Source organism: Fusarium odoratissimum, assembly GCF_000260195.1.
Source record: "Fusarium odoratissimum NRRL 54006 unplaced genomic scaffold supercont1.9, whole genome shotgun sequence".
Lineage (NCBI taxonomy): Eukaryota > Fungi > Ascomycota > Sordariomycetes > Hypocreales > Nectriaceae > Fusarium > Fusarium odoratissimum.
This window is the reverse complement of record NW_022158695.1, coordinates 1,280,274-1,295,311: the sequence shown is the minus strand read 5'-3', so window position 1 is coordinate 1,295,311 and position 15,038 is coordinate 1,280,274. Positions and strand designations below refer to the sequence as shown.

Sequence of the window (15,038 nt, the reverse complement as noted above, 5' to 3'; positions counted from 1 at the left end):
AATTGTATGTATGTATGTATGTCAGACAGACAGACAGGGATATCCATTGCTGTACAAGGCCAGCCAGCATCTGTACTGTGCAGTCAGACAGCACTGTACTCTAAGTCAACTTCATGATGCAAAGATATCGAGCAGACCACGCACAACATTACGAATCAGTTTACAGGGATCTTGTGTCGTCATTATCGCGAAATGTATACCCCCCTTCTATTCAGAAAGAGGCAATGCAAGATCGTCAGGTGCGGAACCCTGGATATCCGGCTCTTGGAAGTTGTAGGGGTCCTGTCATGGTGGGCAATAAATCGGCGGGTGGCGTCCTGTAAATCCTGGAGGACCCTTGACGAGCAACGAGATACGAGAATTTCAGCTTTGTCGATATCCTCTTAAAACGGATGGCTTTTTTTTCTGTCATGAATGTTTATTTGACATGGGAATCAGCATGTGTTGAAGAGGGTGGCGTTGATTCACACCTACCGGTGGCGATGGCACTGGCACAGGAATCTAGACATGAAGCTTCAACGTCGACGGACTCGGACTACGATATCGTGGCTAACATTCCAGGTTCACTCACGGACTGTCCGTAATATTCTATTGGAAGCTTGTTTCACTTCATATTCTTATGCTGGATATGACTGGATGAGAAGACTGGGATGTTTCGATAGCTCCAAGAACGACAAGATCCAGACCGTTGAGATGAGATCTATGATACAAACATGCTGTCTCCTCCGGTCTCAAGTGCAACCTTAAGAGATGTAGGTATGCATCAGAACAAGTTATTCAGCACATCCTTCTGCGTGTGTGACCCTTTGATGGCCTGATTCCTCCCTTCGCTCGTCATCCAGATGGCCCTTTTGGGAGGGACATGTAGCAAATGAGAGGCCAAGCCATCAAGGGGGACGTCAAATAACCTAAAAGTCTATTCTTCTAGCTTCGAGCATACGCAGCTCATAAAGATACCTTTTTCCAGGTTCATGGGCTGAGGCTTGAAGAACTGCGCATTGAGGTTAGGCTGACCCCCGGTTCGCAACGTTCCGCGCCAGTTTACCGGTGAGGATACTGTGAACTTGTGAAGTGGATGCTGTGATGGGATGTTTCAGATTGTCTAGAGTTGATGAATTCCACAACCCATTGTTATCCCACCCTCAGCCGTGTCTGCACCCAGAGTAGAGAGGTGTCTAGGCGGGTGGGCCAACAGACACACACGATGAGGTTTGTTTCGGGTCCGATAGTCAGTCACGTTGGCGGTTTTCGGGTTGAATCTTCTGCCTAAGTCTAGGACCTCAAAGTGTAGGTCTGTAGGATATGGATGGCTGTCTGGTGGTGTAGGCTATGTAAGCAGAGGAGGCTGGTATATTAAAAGGCAGCCTTTTCCCACCTGAGACCTGTTGTCTGCTGTATTGTATGATGGCTCTTCCATTTACTTCCCTCCGACTCTTTACATTCTTTGATCCTTCTACGGGAGCGGTCACCTGAGATATAACGACCTCACAAGACTCAAGCAACATAGCATAGCAAAGTTATAGGTCTTACTCGTCTTACACCAAAACAAGTATCCCGAGATATCCGCAGCTGGATCACTATTTTCTCATATAAGCCATCTGGAACATTTCCGGATATAGAACTGCAGAGTGGGAGGTATTTCCTTGGCTTACCCAATAAACAAAAGTGGCCTCATACAAGCAGATCGCTATTCGATGCGAACGTCTGCATTGCCTGCCGAGTACAGTAGTCTACAGTACTCGAGTGAGTGGTGCTACAGAATAGGAAAGGACGGGGTAGTATTTCTGGTTTACAGGGCATAACGCATCTAAACCAGGATCAGGTCCTCGTTTGTCAGGTGCCTCTCTTTCGCCGCCATTTATTTCTCCTCAGCCCAGAAAGAAAACCTGAACTTGTTCAATTCGTTATCAACTCTTTTTATCATCTTGCGCCACTCTAGTTACGACTTACTCGCAATTATCTTACCGGTAGTGGAAACATATCCGCCGTCGCTGCCGGTTGCACCATCAGAGTCCGGGCACGGCGACATACCCCGTCCGTGAGGTACAAGCTTAAACATATTACCACCGCGGGATATCAAAGTCACTTTTGTCCGTTCACCCCTCCATATCCGTCGCTCGTTGCTCGCAAAGAACAGCCCAGGCCAGGCCATTTCCAGACTCGCAGAGGCACAGACAGAACAGAAGAGACAGGACAGGATTATCATAACGCCCCCACCATTTCCCCATCACTCGCATTGCATCAATCGCGTCAGGTCTTCCAGGTTCTTTTACCGCGAGTTTACCTTAGTTAGCTACCTTACGCCTAACTTTACACTGCGACGCCTAAAGCAACGCCCACTTCGGCCACTCTCGCCCGCTTTCACCCACTACGGGCCATCGTTTGCCGCCCGCTCCGCCGCTGGGCTTCACTCAACTCGCTACCATTATAGCACTCTCCTCCTTGGCTTTCCGGTTTCCAACTCTGGTTCTTCTAAACTCCCTCCACTTTCTTTTTATCCTTCCTCCACCTTCCCTTGCTTCGAACCTTGGACTTCGGCCCGCCCCCCGATTTCGCCCTCCATCGCGAACTGCTTCAACCCGATAGCCCTCCAACACAAAAGTATCATGCCTGAATACCGCCACGCCAGGAGCGGTAGCCTCAGCGTTGCCAACGGCGGTTCACACTCTCAGGCGAGCGCTATGGCGAATACTCCCCGCTTCGATGGACCCCGAAGTCCCCCGAGTACGTTATGTTCACCCATTGTTGCTTTGCTGCGTGGTTGTTCCATGTTGCACACGACCCCCGCCAAACCTTGAATACCAAATGTCGTCCCTACTGACACGACTGAATCATAGATACGTCCCACGTTCCTTGCAAGTTCTTCCGTCAAGGTGCCTGTCAGGCTGGTAATGCCTGTCCTTTCAGTCATGATTTGAGCAACGCTGCTGAGAACGTCTGCAAATACTTTGCAAAGGTGAGTGCGCCATATCATGATCGATCGCCCGCTGCCAGCCGCATCCACCCCTCATCACGTCGCAACGTCTCCAATCCACAGCAGCACTGACGATCGTTTTTCAATGACAGGGAAACTGCAAGTTTGGTCCGAAATGCGCAAATATTCATATTCTCCCCGACGGTCGACGCATCAACTACGGAAAGAATGGCGTCACGATAGGCAATACTTCCGCCCTCGCGGGTCGATCCAACCCCACCTCCGCAAGCAACAATCAATCCTCCACCAGCGCCCTCACCACCTCCCTCTACCGCGCTGACGTTCCAGCATACGCTTCGGCATATCCTTACGATGAACAAGATCAACACACTCTCGGCCGACAGCCTAGCCTCGAGAATGGTCTCCCAACCATCGATATGTCCTATACTGGATCCAACTACGGTTCTCCCCGAGACGAAGAGTCCTTGCGCTTTGGTATGGGACTTTCTCCTATTAACAACAAGGGTCTCTCTGTCCTAGACGCTCCTCTCCCCGCCTCTTTCGATTCCAATGGCATCTCCAACGCTGCTCGCTTCCCCGCTGGTCCATGGCCATCGTCCGTTCCCAACCAATTTGGCATCGAATCGCCAACTCCTTCGCTCAGCAATGCTAAGGACTCGCGTACGTCGGAGACACTCAAGCTTTTACACACTTCAGCATTTGGTTCGTCGGAACACCTCTTGGCCCCTCTGGATAGAAGCCCTCCTAACTCTCATCAAGCCAACGGGGAGGAGTATTTTGGCAGGCGAGCTATGCACTCGTCCCGCTTTACCAAGCCCCGAATGCTCAGTTCCAGCATGCCTAAGACGTCTGTTGACCGAGACTGGGAGCCTGGTTTTGCCTTTGGCGACGATGACGACAATCTCCCCGAGAATTATGTACCCGAAAACCTTCAAGACCTCTTGACTCCAGTCGAAAAGGCTCGCCGTGGCTCTATGCGAGCTGACAGCGATGTTGAGGGCCTGAGCAAGTACGGCAGTCCCATTGGAACCAGCCCTAGCCGATGGGGCCCTATGTTCCAGCGACAGAAGGAAGAGGAGGAAACCTCTCGATCTCTCCGAGGTGCTTCTGCTTTTGGTCACGTTGGAAGCCCACTCCGGAACTCTGTTCTTTCACAAGAGATGGGAGGCACAAACGGCTTCGTCCGTCCATCTTCCTTGCGATCTGGCAGTGACGGCATGTCCATGCTTTCTCAGCAACTTCAGCGAAGCCGTCTTGATGACACTGCAGGCAATTCTAGTCCTCTTCTCCACCCCGCAGCCGCTCGAGCTGGTGCTACCGCTAGTGCCATTAGCCCCATTAGTCCTATTGGCAAGGAGCGTGAGCGTGGTGGCATGGAGCGTCATGTGTCAAGCGGTAGCATCAGCTCATCTATGAACGGCCGATTCACTACCCCCATTAATGAAGACGACGAAATGTTTCACATGGAGGGCATGGAGGAAGACGGCGAGCCTTCTATCAAGTCACCTAAGAGGACATCAGCTGGCTTGGCCAACGTCTGGAGTAGCTATGCTGGTGCTGTCGCCGGCAAGCCCTCCACCAATGGAACCAAGGGAGTTCCAGTCAGCGGCCGATAAACGACCAGGCTGAAGGCGGAGGATAGCGTCTTTGAACAACTGGTTTCAGTTTTATCAGCCAAGCGTCGGAGTTGGTAGCTTAGACAAAAAAAAAAGTAGGTGACGAGTTGATGAGCCATGATCTTGAGCGGACAACACCACAATCGCTACGACATACTGCATTTCGCCAACAAGCTTTGCACTTGAGTGGAACGGACGAAAGAAAAATATGAGGATGCATGGCAATTTATTATGGCCAAGATCAAAAGGATATAGGATACACGGCCAGGAGTTTTGACATTTTCTGTTTTCATATATTGCTTGATAATCGCTATCATATCATGAACTGCTTCGGAAGGCGGACGGAATCTGATTTTTGCCCACTCAGTTTTCAGGCTTGATGAGGGTGGCAAGCAAAGCTGACTTATAGTTGCTAGATGCACAGTTGGGTCTGTTTGCTTGGTATCTTCATCTTGGGCATGGTGTTTTGGGGAGGTTCGGATCTACAAAAACAATTGCAAATGGGGGTCAAGACCTCGTTAGATATATCGAGGCAAATCATGTATGAAAATAGCTGCATGTATGGGAGGATGCATAATGAACATAACATGTTCACCAGGCCTGTTGGCACTGGATTCACTTGGTACCTAGCCATTGGCGGTGATGTAATGTTGATTCTCGGCAGATCTTTGTGTCTAGACTACGTGATAATGAGGCCTGCGTACTAGTCATGCTCCATGGTGGGGATATTGGCTATGTGACCTCTACAGGGAGCAGTCACAGAACGTAGGTAGAGAAATTGGGTGTTTCTATACACTATACAAAGCCAGAGTAGAGAGTCCACTATCTACTCTTCTTCATCAACTCAGCGAAGTTGATGCATCCCCATTCTCCCAATTCACTGCTTCACAATACGAAGATCAGGAATCAACTAGTCGTCACATCCCACGAGCAGTAAAGGAGGAGGTCAAGAATACACTTCAAGCCGATCACTCATCGCCAAGTCTTTCATTCAAACATCTCCTCATCTCTCCTCCTGTGGCTCCTCCTCCACGACCATCTGGAAAACAATGAACCGTCTCATGGTGCGCCGAGATTAAAAAAGAACTTGATGCGTTATATTGCATTTTTATATCTTTCCTTCCACCACCACCCCCTTCACAATCCCCCGCTGGCTTTTTTTATCGGCGTCTTTTAAATCCTTGCCGAGTAAGGATTTCGGTGGTCATGAAAGTGGTAATTGTACAATGAGGAGCAAGAAAGAGGGGTGGTGGTTTGGGAGATATACGTTTAGTTGGCGTCGGGCTGGTTCAGGATGTACTCGACAGCCTGTTGGACTGGGAGGTTGTTAGTATGTGTTTCGGGGGTTTTATAAAGGGAGAGAGGTTATATGTACCGGAGTGGATGGAGTCGGCGTCCTTGTCGGGGATCTCAATACTGAATTCCTCCTCAATGGCCATGACGACCTCAACGGTGTCGAGAGAGTCAAGACCGAGGTCGTTGGCGAAGTGAGCGGTGGCACCGATCTGCGGATGGTTAGGTAAATATTCGAATCTGTCAATCATCGAGACGTACGTTGGAAACATCGTTGACCTGAGACCATCATTAGCTACTGGTTTATCGGATCGGCAATTTGGAGGGGATTCCCTCGGTGAATCCATTGCCATCTCGGAGATGATTTCTCACCTTGTCAAAACCCTTCAACAAGCTCATAATTCGGCCCTCGACCTCCTCCTTGTTAAGCGCACCGCCAGCGCTGTAGAACCGCACGGCCTGGAAGCTCTGGATCTTGGGGACGGCGGCGGTAGCGACGCGGGGCGCCACGGCGAATGAGCGCATGGCGGGACGGGCGGCGACGCGGACGGATCGGAGGACTGCTGATCGGAACATTTTGGCTGTGTTTTCTCTTTCTCTTTTCCCGGGTATCGAGGAGGAAAGGGTCAATTGACGTCGGTGGGCGGTGGTGGAGTTTGGATGATGAGGTTGAAGGTGATGATAAATTTCTCGTTGCTACCCGGGTTGACTGGTCTGTTCCGATGGAGGAAGCTAAGCTAAGCTCGGTTTGGGAGGTGTCACGTGATTGTACCGGGGGAACGCTCTGGTATACGTCAGCGAGGGGGAAGATGTGATTGGGTGATGAGGCCGAGGAAGAGGAAAGTCATTGAAGAGTTGAGTTTAATGGGAATTTGTGAGGAAGTGGAATTGAGTTGAAGATCGCTTTGTGAGATGTACTCTGTAAGGTTTATGGTGTTTATTGATTGAATTGCTGGTTGTAGTATAGTCAGCATAATCGAACTTGTCCCCATTGGTCTCTTTCAATCTGGGGAAGCAACTGACATGAATTCACTGATGTTAGACAAGAGTACTAACAAGTTTACGCACTCTCATCTGTCAATTGACAAATTGAAATGTCAATTCAATGCTTGATAGATTAAAGATAATCTCTAGTCTTAGTAACTGCGTTCCCCATGTCCTACAGATAAGCCCATACCGCCGAACCAGCCATCTTACATCCCCTACCCTGAACCTACATCTCTTCATCTCAAAGCCAAGCTTCTAATTCACCCAATGAGCACCAACTACCGACTCAGCATGAATGTCCCTTGTCTATGTTCCCCAGGTCAAATTGCAATCACCAAAAGATCGTCTACAAACGTTCCTTGGACTCATCCAATCACGACCCCTTGCTGCATGTTATCTATCGCTTCACCTACCACAAACAGTCTGCCCGTGCCCCCAGGGGACTTTGTATACGGGAAGCTGGCTGAGATAGGAAGGAGAGCCACTGGAATCCAGTTGATTCACAGGGCCAAGAATTCCGACGTCGTACGGGAGATTCAATGTCTGGGTGATCTTTTGTCTTAAGCTTAAGCTTAAATATAACCCTCTTCTCTCCCATCATTGGGACTTCTTTTACTCCTCATCGCCCTTTTGACTTTACTGGTAGTTATTTCTTTACAACGGGTCCCAATCATGAAGCTTCAACTTTTGGCCTACGCTCTTTCGGCTTCTGCCTGTCTCATCCCCTCCGACTCAATCCCCCACTCGGAGCGCGCTGCAGTCCTCGCCGCTAGACAGGCCACCCGCCCGGAACCCGATTTCCCCATCGGAACGGGCGATCGCTTCAAGAAGGGCACTATCGTCCCCAAGGGCCTTTCCACCTCAGACCGCAACCTCAAGTCCATTCTCACTCCCGCTGAGGTCTCTTCCGCTCTTGAGGGTCTTGCTAAGAACTTCAAGGAGGTTGAGCTCATCCGTCCCCCCTACAAGACCTATGAGGGTGTAAAGACCCTTGGTGCAAAGATTGGAAAGAACCCCAAGTTCTTCATCATTAGCGGTGCCCATGCGCGTGAGCGTGGTGGTCCCGATCATGTAGTCTACTGGCTTTCTGACCTCCTTCACGCTCGTAAGGCGGGTAAGGGTCTTAAGTATGGCAAGACTACCTTCACTGCTGCCCAAGTCCGCAAGGCTGTTGATGGCGGTATCGTCGTCCTTCCCATCATCAACCCCGATGGTGTCAAGTTCGATCAATCCACCAACTCATGCTGGCGCAAGAACCGTAACCCCAAGAGTTCAAAGGGTAACCCTGATGCCATTGGTATCGACATCAACCGCAACTACGACTTCTTGTTCAACTACAAGAAGGCGTTCAACTCAGGCATTGATCTGAGCTCCGTTGCCTCTGAGGATCCTACCAGCGAGGTCTTCCACGGTACTGGCCCCGAGTCAGAGCCCGAGACCAAGAACGTCGTCTGGGTTATGGACAAGTACAAGAGCCTGAGCTGGTTTGTCGACCTGCACTCTTTCGGCGGCGATATCCTCTACGCATGGGGTGATGATGATGCGCAGACCAAGGACCCCAAGGAGAGTTTCGCGAACAAGAAGTTCGACGGACGACGTGGTGTTCTCGGCGACGCTGAGACCCCCAAGACTAAGTACAAGGAGTACATCACCTCCAAGGACATCAACGTCCAAAAGAAGGTTGGCAACAGCATGAAGAAGTCCATGGAGAGCGCTGGTACCACCAAGTACGTCGTGCAAGAGGCTGTTGGTCTGTATCCTACTTCCGGAGCCAGCACTGACTACGCCCTTGGCCGATTCTACGGCAAGGCTTGCGGTAAGAGCAAGTTGCAGAGCTACACTATTGAGTTTGGTGAGGAGAGTGGTTCGGCGGCTTGTCCGTTCTATCCTAGTGAGAAGCAGTACCATATGTGGATGAAGCAGGTCGCTTCTGGTTTGACTGAGGTTGCTCTCGCGGCTGCTGAGACCAAGCCTGAGGTTAAGAAGTGCGCATACCCAGCTCCCAAATAAGCCAAGATTGAGCGTTTCGTTGTATATAATTAGTTGAATGAATCATGATTATGATGTTGATGTGGATGTGCTGAAACTCCCGTTAGTGATCACAACTGACCTCATCACCGTGCCCAAATTGTACACTGCTTCTCTTGACCATGACTTCTCCCGCCTTCAGCTTCACACAAACCAACCAATTGAGTGACAAAGGGGCATTTTTGGACATCTAGATTATGTACACCCACCTCTCCCTTCCGTCTGAAGCCTCATCGTATCCCATGCCGCCTTTCCACCAAAAAAAAAAAAAGAAGATCCTGTTCCTTCAAAAGCGATGTCTCAAACGACCCGAGGCAACAAACAAAACAACATAAAAACCATGCTTTCCTCTTCTCCCTGTCCTTTTCGTATCGTTTATCGGTATGGTGAGTCGGCGCGGATAGCAGCTGCAAGCTCAGGCTCCCACTTGTCTCCGTTGGAGAGAAGCTTCTCTGTTGAACTGTTAGTAATGATCTCGGAAATTCGACCTGGGCAGATTGTGGAGGTGGTGGGATACGCACCCTTGTTGTAAAGAAGCTCTTCTCGGGTCTCGGTGGCGTACTCGGCGTTGGGCGACTCAACGATAGCGTCGACGGGGCAGGACTCCTGGCAGAAACCGCAATAAATGCACTTGGTCATGTCAATATCGTACTTGGTTGTTCGGCGGGATCCGTCAGCTCGCTCCTCAGCCTCGATGGTAATGGCTTGGGCGGGGCAAATCTGTTGTTTCATGTCAGCAACTTAGCTGCCACTCGAGATACGTGGTGTCGTACAGCCTCGCAAAGCTTGCAGGCAATGCATCGCTCTTCACCGGAGGGGTATCGTCGAAGGGCGTGCTCGCCACGGAATCGAGGAGAAATAGGGCCCTAACTGGGTCAGTTGGTTGCGTATATAGCTTCGTTCGACGTCGTATACCTTCTCGAAAGGGTAGTAAATCGTATAACTAATCCCTCGTCAGTCCAATTCCCCTCCCTCAATATCCAAGTTGTGTATAACATACGGTGGTCGGAAGAACTGCTCAAGCAGAACATACATGCCCCTCGCCATCTCCGTCATGAGGAAAAACTTTCCCATGCGATCGAGGGTGCTCTCCCTGTCCCAGGTCCACTGCACAGGCTTGCTCGTTCGGAAGTTGGCGGGAGGGGGTCCATGAGGTGTCGCGTAGCTTCTCTGTTGAACCAGGCCGAGGATGCTAGCTCTGCTGCTGGCAGCGGAGGCGAGCTGGCGTCGCGCGATGAGTGCGTGGGCCATTGTGTCGAGGAGGATGTTCGAGGAGGAGGGGAGATTCGAAGGAGTGTCAATTGACTTGACGTCCCGGGGTCAATTGGGGCGGACGGCTGGGCGGGAGGCGAGGATTTGACGTGATGGATGTGTTCGGCTACGAAAGTTGCTCAGCGGGATTACAACGCTAGGCTGTTGATTGGCTGGAGCCGGACTCGTGACTTTGCACGTGATCAACGTCAATTGAACTTCATCACTCAACATCATGAACCAATGATAATCGCATGTTAATAAAGCAAATTAATGAGATTAAAATTCAGTTCATCTATTAATCATCCAATTGCTATGTTTTGGTATTTCAGCCGTTTCCATATGATCGTTACGTCGTCTCAATCCTCGCGGCAACTCCCTCTACGTAAATAGCCAGCATGCAAACCATCAGCTTTACAAAAACGAAAACAAAAACTCCTGAAATCATGTAGGTATCTCAAAAATTGGTTTAGATGGTCACGAGTTCCCTAAAAACTCTTCTCCCAAGCTTGCCACCAAAGGCCCATGTTTGCAGATACCAGTAGATCGAGCATCTTAAGTCCATCAGGATAGATGATGAGTTTGCCCAACTTGGCTCTCTTTCCTCGGTTGCCACCGCCGGCCTTCTCCTTTCCAAGATTGATGTCGAACGGCGAAACCATGCCGTCGTTATCGTAACCATCGCCTCGTTCGTCGCGGCGGAGTAACTTGTTGAAATGTCCTTGGAGCTGAGTCTTGACTTCCTCACGACCTTCAGCAGACTTGAAGAGTTCTGCTGTAGGAAGATTAAATCGAAGTTCGCTCATGGGCATGCCGCCACCACCACCTTGGATTTGCCCCTGACTGAATTCAGCCAGAGGATTGCTTGGTCTATCATCATGCAGAATGTGATAGCAGCGCAAGCTTCGACCAGCAGCTCCTGTACGGAATTCACATCTTCCGTTCCAGGGGCTGGTAAAGATGTATCCCCGAGGTCTCAGTCCTGGACCTGGATGCATTGAAATCGCAGGTTCAACAGGCGATGAGGCCTCGGTTGATTCGATCGATCCGACACTACCCTGTCGCCCATGTCCCTTTCCAGCACCGTCTTGCAGTTTCTCTCGCCAATTCGATGCCCAGCTTTTCGCATAAGCCATTGCAACTTGTCTCTGTAGCACAACACCACCGTCTCGTGGCTGAGTCATATCTGAGCCTGGGCCCGCATCGAAACTCCGTCGCGCAGGCATACCACGGAACTTTCCATAACCAAGAGTCTCGATCTGAACGTTTATGGGCGGGTTTCCGGAAGTTGGCGGTTGCGCAACGGGCGGTACAGAGGCGAACAGCGGGTTCGCATCGTCCTGATCAGGTGGTGGTGCTTCAGACTGGAAAGACGAAATATGTCCGACGTTCCACTGATTTCCTGTGCTGGGATCACGACGGATTAGAGCTAATGTGAAAGGCTGCTTTCCTTCATAGCTCTTTCGAGGTGAGGGAGAGCGGTTTTCGGTGTTTCGATTCGGTAGGGGAGGGCGGCTCGTCGCACGCATTCGATCAAAATCGGGACCTCCCTGGTTGGGAGGTGGAAGGGGCGGGAGAGGATGGTCGCCTAGTACGGAGGCATTGTTCGATGTCATTCGAGGTCCAAGTGGTTTCCGGGCTAAAGCAGGTTCCGGAGTCTGGATTCTGGGGACGTTCGTCGGTCGAGGTGGTAGAACCGGGCTTTCTTCCTCTTGCTCATAACCATGTCGTGCTGATGTTCGTCGAGGATCAAAGGTCGAATTGACCGAAAGGCCCCGTCTTCTCGTGGGGTCCTGGTTCTCGTTTCCGTAGCCAGGTACAGGAAGATGATCGGTCGGAGGAGGCGTCAATGGTCTTGCGCCACCAGGCAAAGGCTTCCTCTTAATATTCCGTATTGACGAGCTCTCATCACTCGAAGATCGGTGCTCGTCATCTCGTGGTGGACCGGCAGGTTCTAGCGACGGCGCTTCAAAATGGACGTAGTAAAGACAGCTGGCGACATCCTCGGCGGTAACGTTTTTTAGTTGTGGTTTGAAAGGTGATAGAATGACATCTGTGTTCAGAGGCGGTGTTAGTGTCAGATGCGGTGGGGGTTGAGAGGGGTGTTGTCTTACCTCGAGTGCCCGGTACTCTCGAGATATAGAGCGTTAGAGTGTCCTGTTTCTCCTGCGCTGGGTTGATAGGATATTGAGGCGGATTGCCCGCGAGGGTATTAAGTGCTGTTAGAGAGCGAGCTTCCATTCTTGGATGCTGTATGTTGAAAAAGGTATGATGGACGTGGGGGCGAGAAGTGAGAAGAAGCCCGAGAGCGGGAGGTTGGCGAAGCAAATAAATAAATCCACCTCCAACCTCGTTTATTCCGTGACAGAAAAAGTGCCGGCAGAATATTCGCAAAAATAGACAAGAGGAAAACGAAGAGGATATGAAATCTGGGGTATCAATTAGGTTCTAGTAAAGTAGAGTTAAGGTATTAAGCGTTACGTTGGGCCGAAGGGGAAGACGGGAGTATAATAAGTAAAACGGGTAATGTATAGCAGCAGTGAGTGATGCGACGTGGCAGAAGAGCGAGTGAAAAGAAGAAACAAGACGCAGACAATCCTTGCGTACTTAGGTTAAAAGGATCAGCCTTGCATTTTTACTCCCCTACCCATTTATTAACTGCCTACCATTCATTAACGGGAACCTAAGCTGAGGGCGAAAACCCAACGTCAGCTCAGCGTCGGGGGCTGTGCTGCGCCGTACCGTGCCTGAGAAGTAAATATTAAAACGGCCGCCTATTTTTTTGAGCTGTTGATTCTTGGCAGGGTCCATATTTGATGTTCTAGATGCTTCATGCGCCGAGACTTTAGTGTGATTGCCTACTGTTGTCCTTTTTGTTGCTATTTTTTATTTTGGAAGCTTTTGCTTGGTTTGTGATACTGGCACTTTCATGGCGATGGGCGTATTCAATGAATCGGAGTCAGAAAGTCGGAGGCTGTGGAGACGCGTCCGGAGTACGCAACGCACTCCGCGGCACTGCCGACGTCACTTTGTGGATCAGGGGTTGCGATGCCGGGCCCGAAAGGGTTCCGGGAGTTGAAAGTCTCGCACTGTGATCCTGCAGCGATCATAGCTAAATACTGTATCAATTACTTTGCACACTGTCTCTAGGTCATCCTCATCTCTCGTAATCCAAGCCACCTCCATATTCCTCTTTATTCTATTCTCAGAATAAACCCTTTCGACCCTGATTCTAATCACATGTCCAGCAAGGGCCCATCTCCAACTCTAGAAACTGGTCTTGTGCAATGCGCCGTCACTGAACTTCCGCTTACATGGAACATCCCTCCACAAACTGCCAGCGAATGACACAAAGGCTGAGCTGGATAGTTGCAATGACGTATACTCTCAGCGCATAAACTGCCAAGGGAGCGAACAGAAAGTTTCTTTTTTCATCTCATTTCTTTTAGGGCGCTCGGATCACCAAGACCAACGCTATGATTGTTCCGTGGTAGGGACTTTTGATGGCGGACGATAGATACATCATCAATGTGGCTTTGCTAATTGCTGTCATTGAAAGAATTTACACGTCAACGTGAAAATTCGCCGAATTGTGCAGAGAATTGCTAGCTCGGTCTTGCTATTTCGAGTCATGTTTGTAATGGCATCCCAGCAGAACAGGACTACCATGCCTGGATTCCAGTCTCCCCGACCCATTCAGGCTGTCCGATAACCTTTCCAACATCTTCATCCCTCTTACCCTCAATAACGTTCTTGATGAGCTCCGCACCAGTTGCTGGATCACCAGCTCCAGCCTTCTTCAGCACTTCAGGCTTTCCTCCAAGGCTCGTTGCCAAAAAGCCAGGACTGATTGACCAGACTTTGACACCATCACCCTTGAGAAGATGATGCCATGAAAGCATCATCATGTTGAGCGCGGTCTTGGATGATCGATAAGCCACAGCTGTACGGATTCCCTCCTTGGGCCAGCCACGGGGAACGTCGCCGGCGAGCTTGGTTAGGTATGACTTGTGTGCGCCTTCGAGGGTCGCAAGGCCAGAGGTCAAGAAGAGGAGGCGCGGGGATTTCGAGGCAATGAGGAGAGGAGCGAAAGCCGAAGTCATGACTTGCGTGCTTGATACGTTGACATCGTAGGACTTGTTGAAAAGCTCGCGAGCTTTCTTCGGATCGCTGGCATCATTGAAAGCATCAAAGTTTGCGCCTGCAGAGCTTAGCATAAGTGTAAGATTTAGATGTTAAGCAACATACCAGCGTTGTTAACGAGAATGTCAACTCTTCCAAACTTTTCCTTCACATGTTCGAAAAGCCTCTCGATAGCTTCATCATCAGTGATGTCAATCTGAACAACGTCCAAACTGCTCTTGGAGCTAGGACATTCGCGCTCTAATTCAGCGACAGCCTTCTCTCCTTTGGCAGGATCACGGCTTCCGAGGATAATATGGTAAGGCTTGGAAGAAGCGAAAAGAGCTTTGACAGTCTCAAAGCCGATGCCGGTGTTGGCACCAGTGATGAGAACGATTTCTTTGTTGTCGATCATGATGATGTTGGTGTTGAAGGTGAGTCAAGGTTTGAGTTGAGATAGAATGAGGAGGAGGGTTGGCCTTTATATCACATTGTTTTCTCTGTGCCACTGATTCACAGGCGTAGGTGTAATGTGAGGTAGTTACCCCAGTGCGACAAGACGGTTGCGATGAAGCGAGACTGTAACGAATGGGGTGATGCACGGGGCGGACTTAAGAACACTTCCACGCGAGGATCTCTAATAGGGGACAAGATCAAGATCATTGGCTCCCAGGGTGACACTTGGAGTGATGTTTAAAACTGGATAGATATGCACGTATTCAATGATTTGATAGGTTTTGAAGTAATGAGGTATCTTGGCTGATGTATTTTTATTAGCGGGATTGAGTGCATACAAAGTAAGAATG

The 15,038-nt window shown here is 50.1% G+C and overlaps 6 protein-coding genes across 13 annotated transcripts; 2 read left to right on the top strand and 4 right to left on the bottom strand.

Annotated features, from left to right (window-relative positions):
* The first annotated feature begins 314 nt into the window (after positions 1-314).
* On the top strand, positions 315-5,280 carry FOIG_06845 (uncharacterized protein). 7 transcript variants are annotated; one of them, XM_031206066.1, is made up of 4 exons: positions 315-2,724; positions 2,838-2,956; positions 3,067-3,637; positions 3,695-5,280. In XM_031206066.1, exons 1-4 carry the CDS (start codon positions 2,607-2,609, stop codon positions 4,549-4,551), a joined length of 1,665 nt encoding a protein of 554 aa, XP_031064790.1. In that variant the 5' UTR covers positions 315-2,606; the 3' UTR covers positions 4,552-5,280. The 7 variants fall into 7 exon arrangements, with proteins under 7 accessions (XP_031064790.1, XP_031064789.1, XP_031064795.1 ...); XM_031206065.1 differs by having other exon boundaries at positions 3,067-5,280; XM_031206071.1 differs by having other exon boundaries at positions 2,838-3,637.
* FOIG_06844 (NADH dehydrogenase (ubiquinone) 1 alpha/beta subcomplex 1) lies at positions 1,686-6,835 on the bottom strand. Its single transcript, XM_031206064.1, has 4 exons — positions 6,217-6,835; positions 6,106-6,123; positions 5,927-6,056; positions 1,686-5,867 (listed from the first exon to the last, which is right to left on the bottom strand). The coding sequence occupies exons 1-4, from the start codon at positions 6,418-6,420 to the stop codon at positions 5,821-5,823; spliced, it is 399 nt and encodes a 132-aa protein (XP_031064788.1). The 5' UTR covers positions 6,421-6,835; the 3' UTR covers positions 1,686-5,820.
* A 296-nt stretch (positions 6,836-7,131) lies between these two features.
* FOIG_06843 (uncharacterized protein) lies at positions 7,132-8,907 on the top strand. Its single transcript, XM_031206063.1, has one exon. It carries the CDS (start codon positions 7,504-7,506, stop codon positions 8,839-8,841), a length of 1,338 nt encoding a protein of 445 aa, XP_031064787.1. The 5' UTR covers positions 7,132-7,503; the 3' UTR covers positions 8,842-8,907.
* Positions 7,390-10,235, bottom strand: FOIG_06842 (NADH-ubiquinone oxidoreductase 23 kDa subunit, mitochondrial). The gene is made up of 5 exons (XM_031206062.1): positions 9,860-10,235; positions 9,775-9,802; positions 9,633-9,725; positions 9,381-9,579; positions 7,390-9,311 (listed from the first exon to the last, which is right to left on the bottom strand). Exons 1-5 carry the CDS (start codon positions 10,108-10,110, stop codon positions 9,235-9,237), a joined length of 648 nt encoding a protein of 215 aa, XP_031064786.1. The 5' UTR covers positions 10,111-10,235; the 3' UTR covers positions 7,390-9,234.
* A 125-nt stretch (positions 10,236-10,360) lies between these two features.
* Positions 10,361-12,855, bottom strand: FOIG_06841 (uncharacterized protein). Of its 2 annotated transcripts, XM_031206061.1 has the most exons (3): positions 12,592-12,714; positions 12,225-12,539; positions 10,385-12,163 (listed from the first exon to the last, which is right to left on the bottom strand). In XM_031206061.1, exons 2-3 carry the CDS (start codon positions 12,349-12,351, stop codon positions 10,599-10,601), a joined length of 1,692 nt encoding a protein of 563 aa, XP_031064785.1. In that variant the 5' UTR covers positions 12,352-12,539; positions 12,592-12,714; the 3' UTR covers positions 10,385-10,598. The 2 variants fall into 2 exon arrangements, with proteins under 2 accessions (XP_031064784.1, XP_031064785.1); XM_031206060.1 differs by having other exon boundaries at positions 10,361-12,163; positions 12,225-12,855.
* A 366-nt stretch (positions 12,856-13,221) lies between these two features.
* Positions 13,222-14,848, bottom strand: FOIG_06840 (uncharacterized protein). Its single transcript, XM_031206059.1, has 2 exons — positions 14,359-14,848; positions 13,222-14,311 (listed from the first exon to the last, which is right to left on the bottom strand). The coding sequence occupies exons 1-2, from the start codon at positions 14,645-14,647 to the stop codon at positions 13,773-13,775; spliced, it is 828 nt and encodes a 275-aa protein (XP_031064783.1). The 5' UTR covers positions 14,648-14,848; the 3' UTR covers positions 13,222-13,772.
* Between the last annotated feature and the right edge of the window lie 190 nt (positions 14,849-15,038).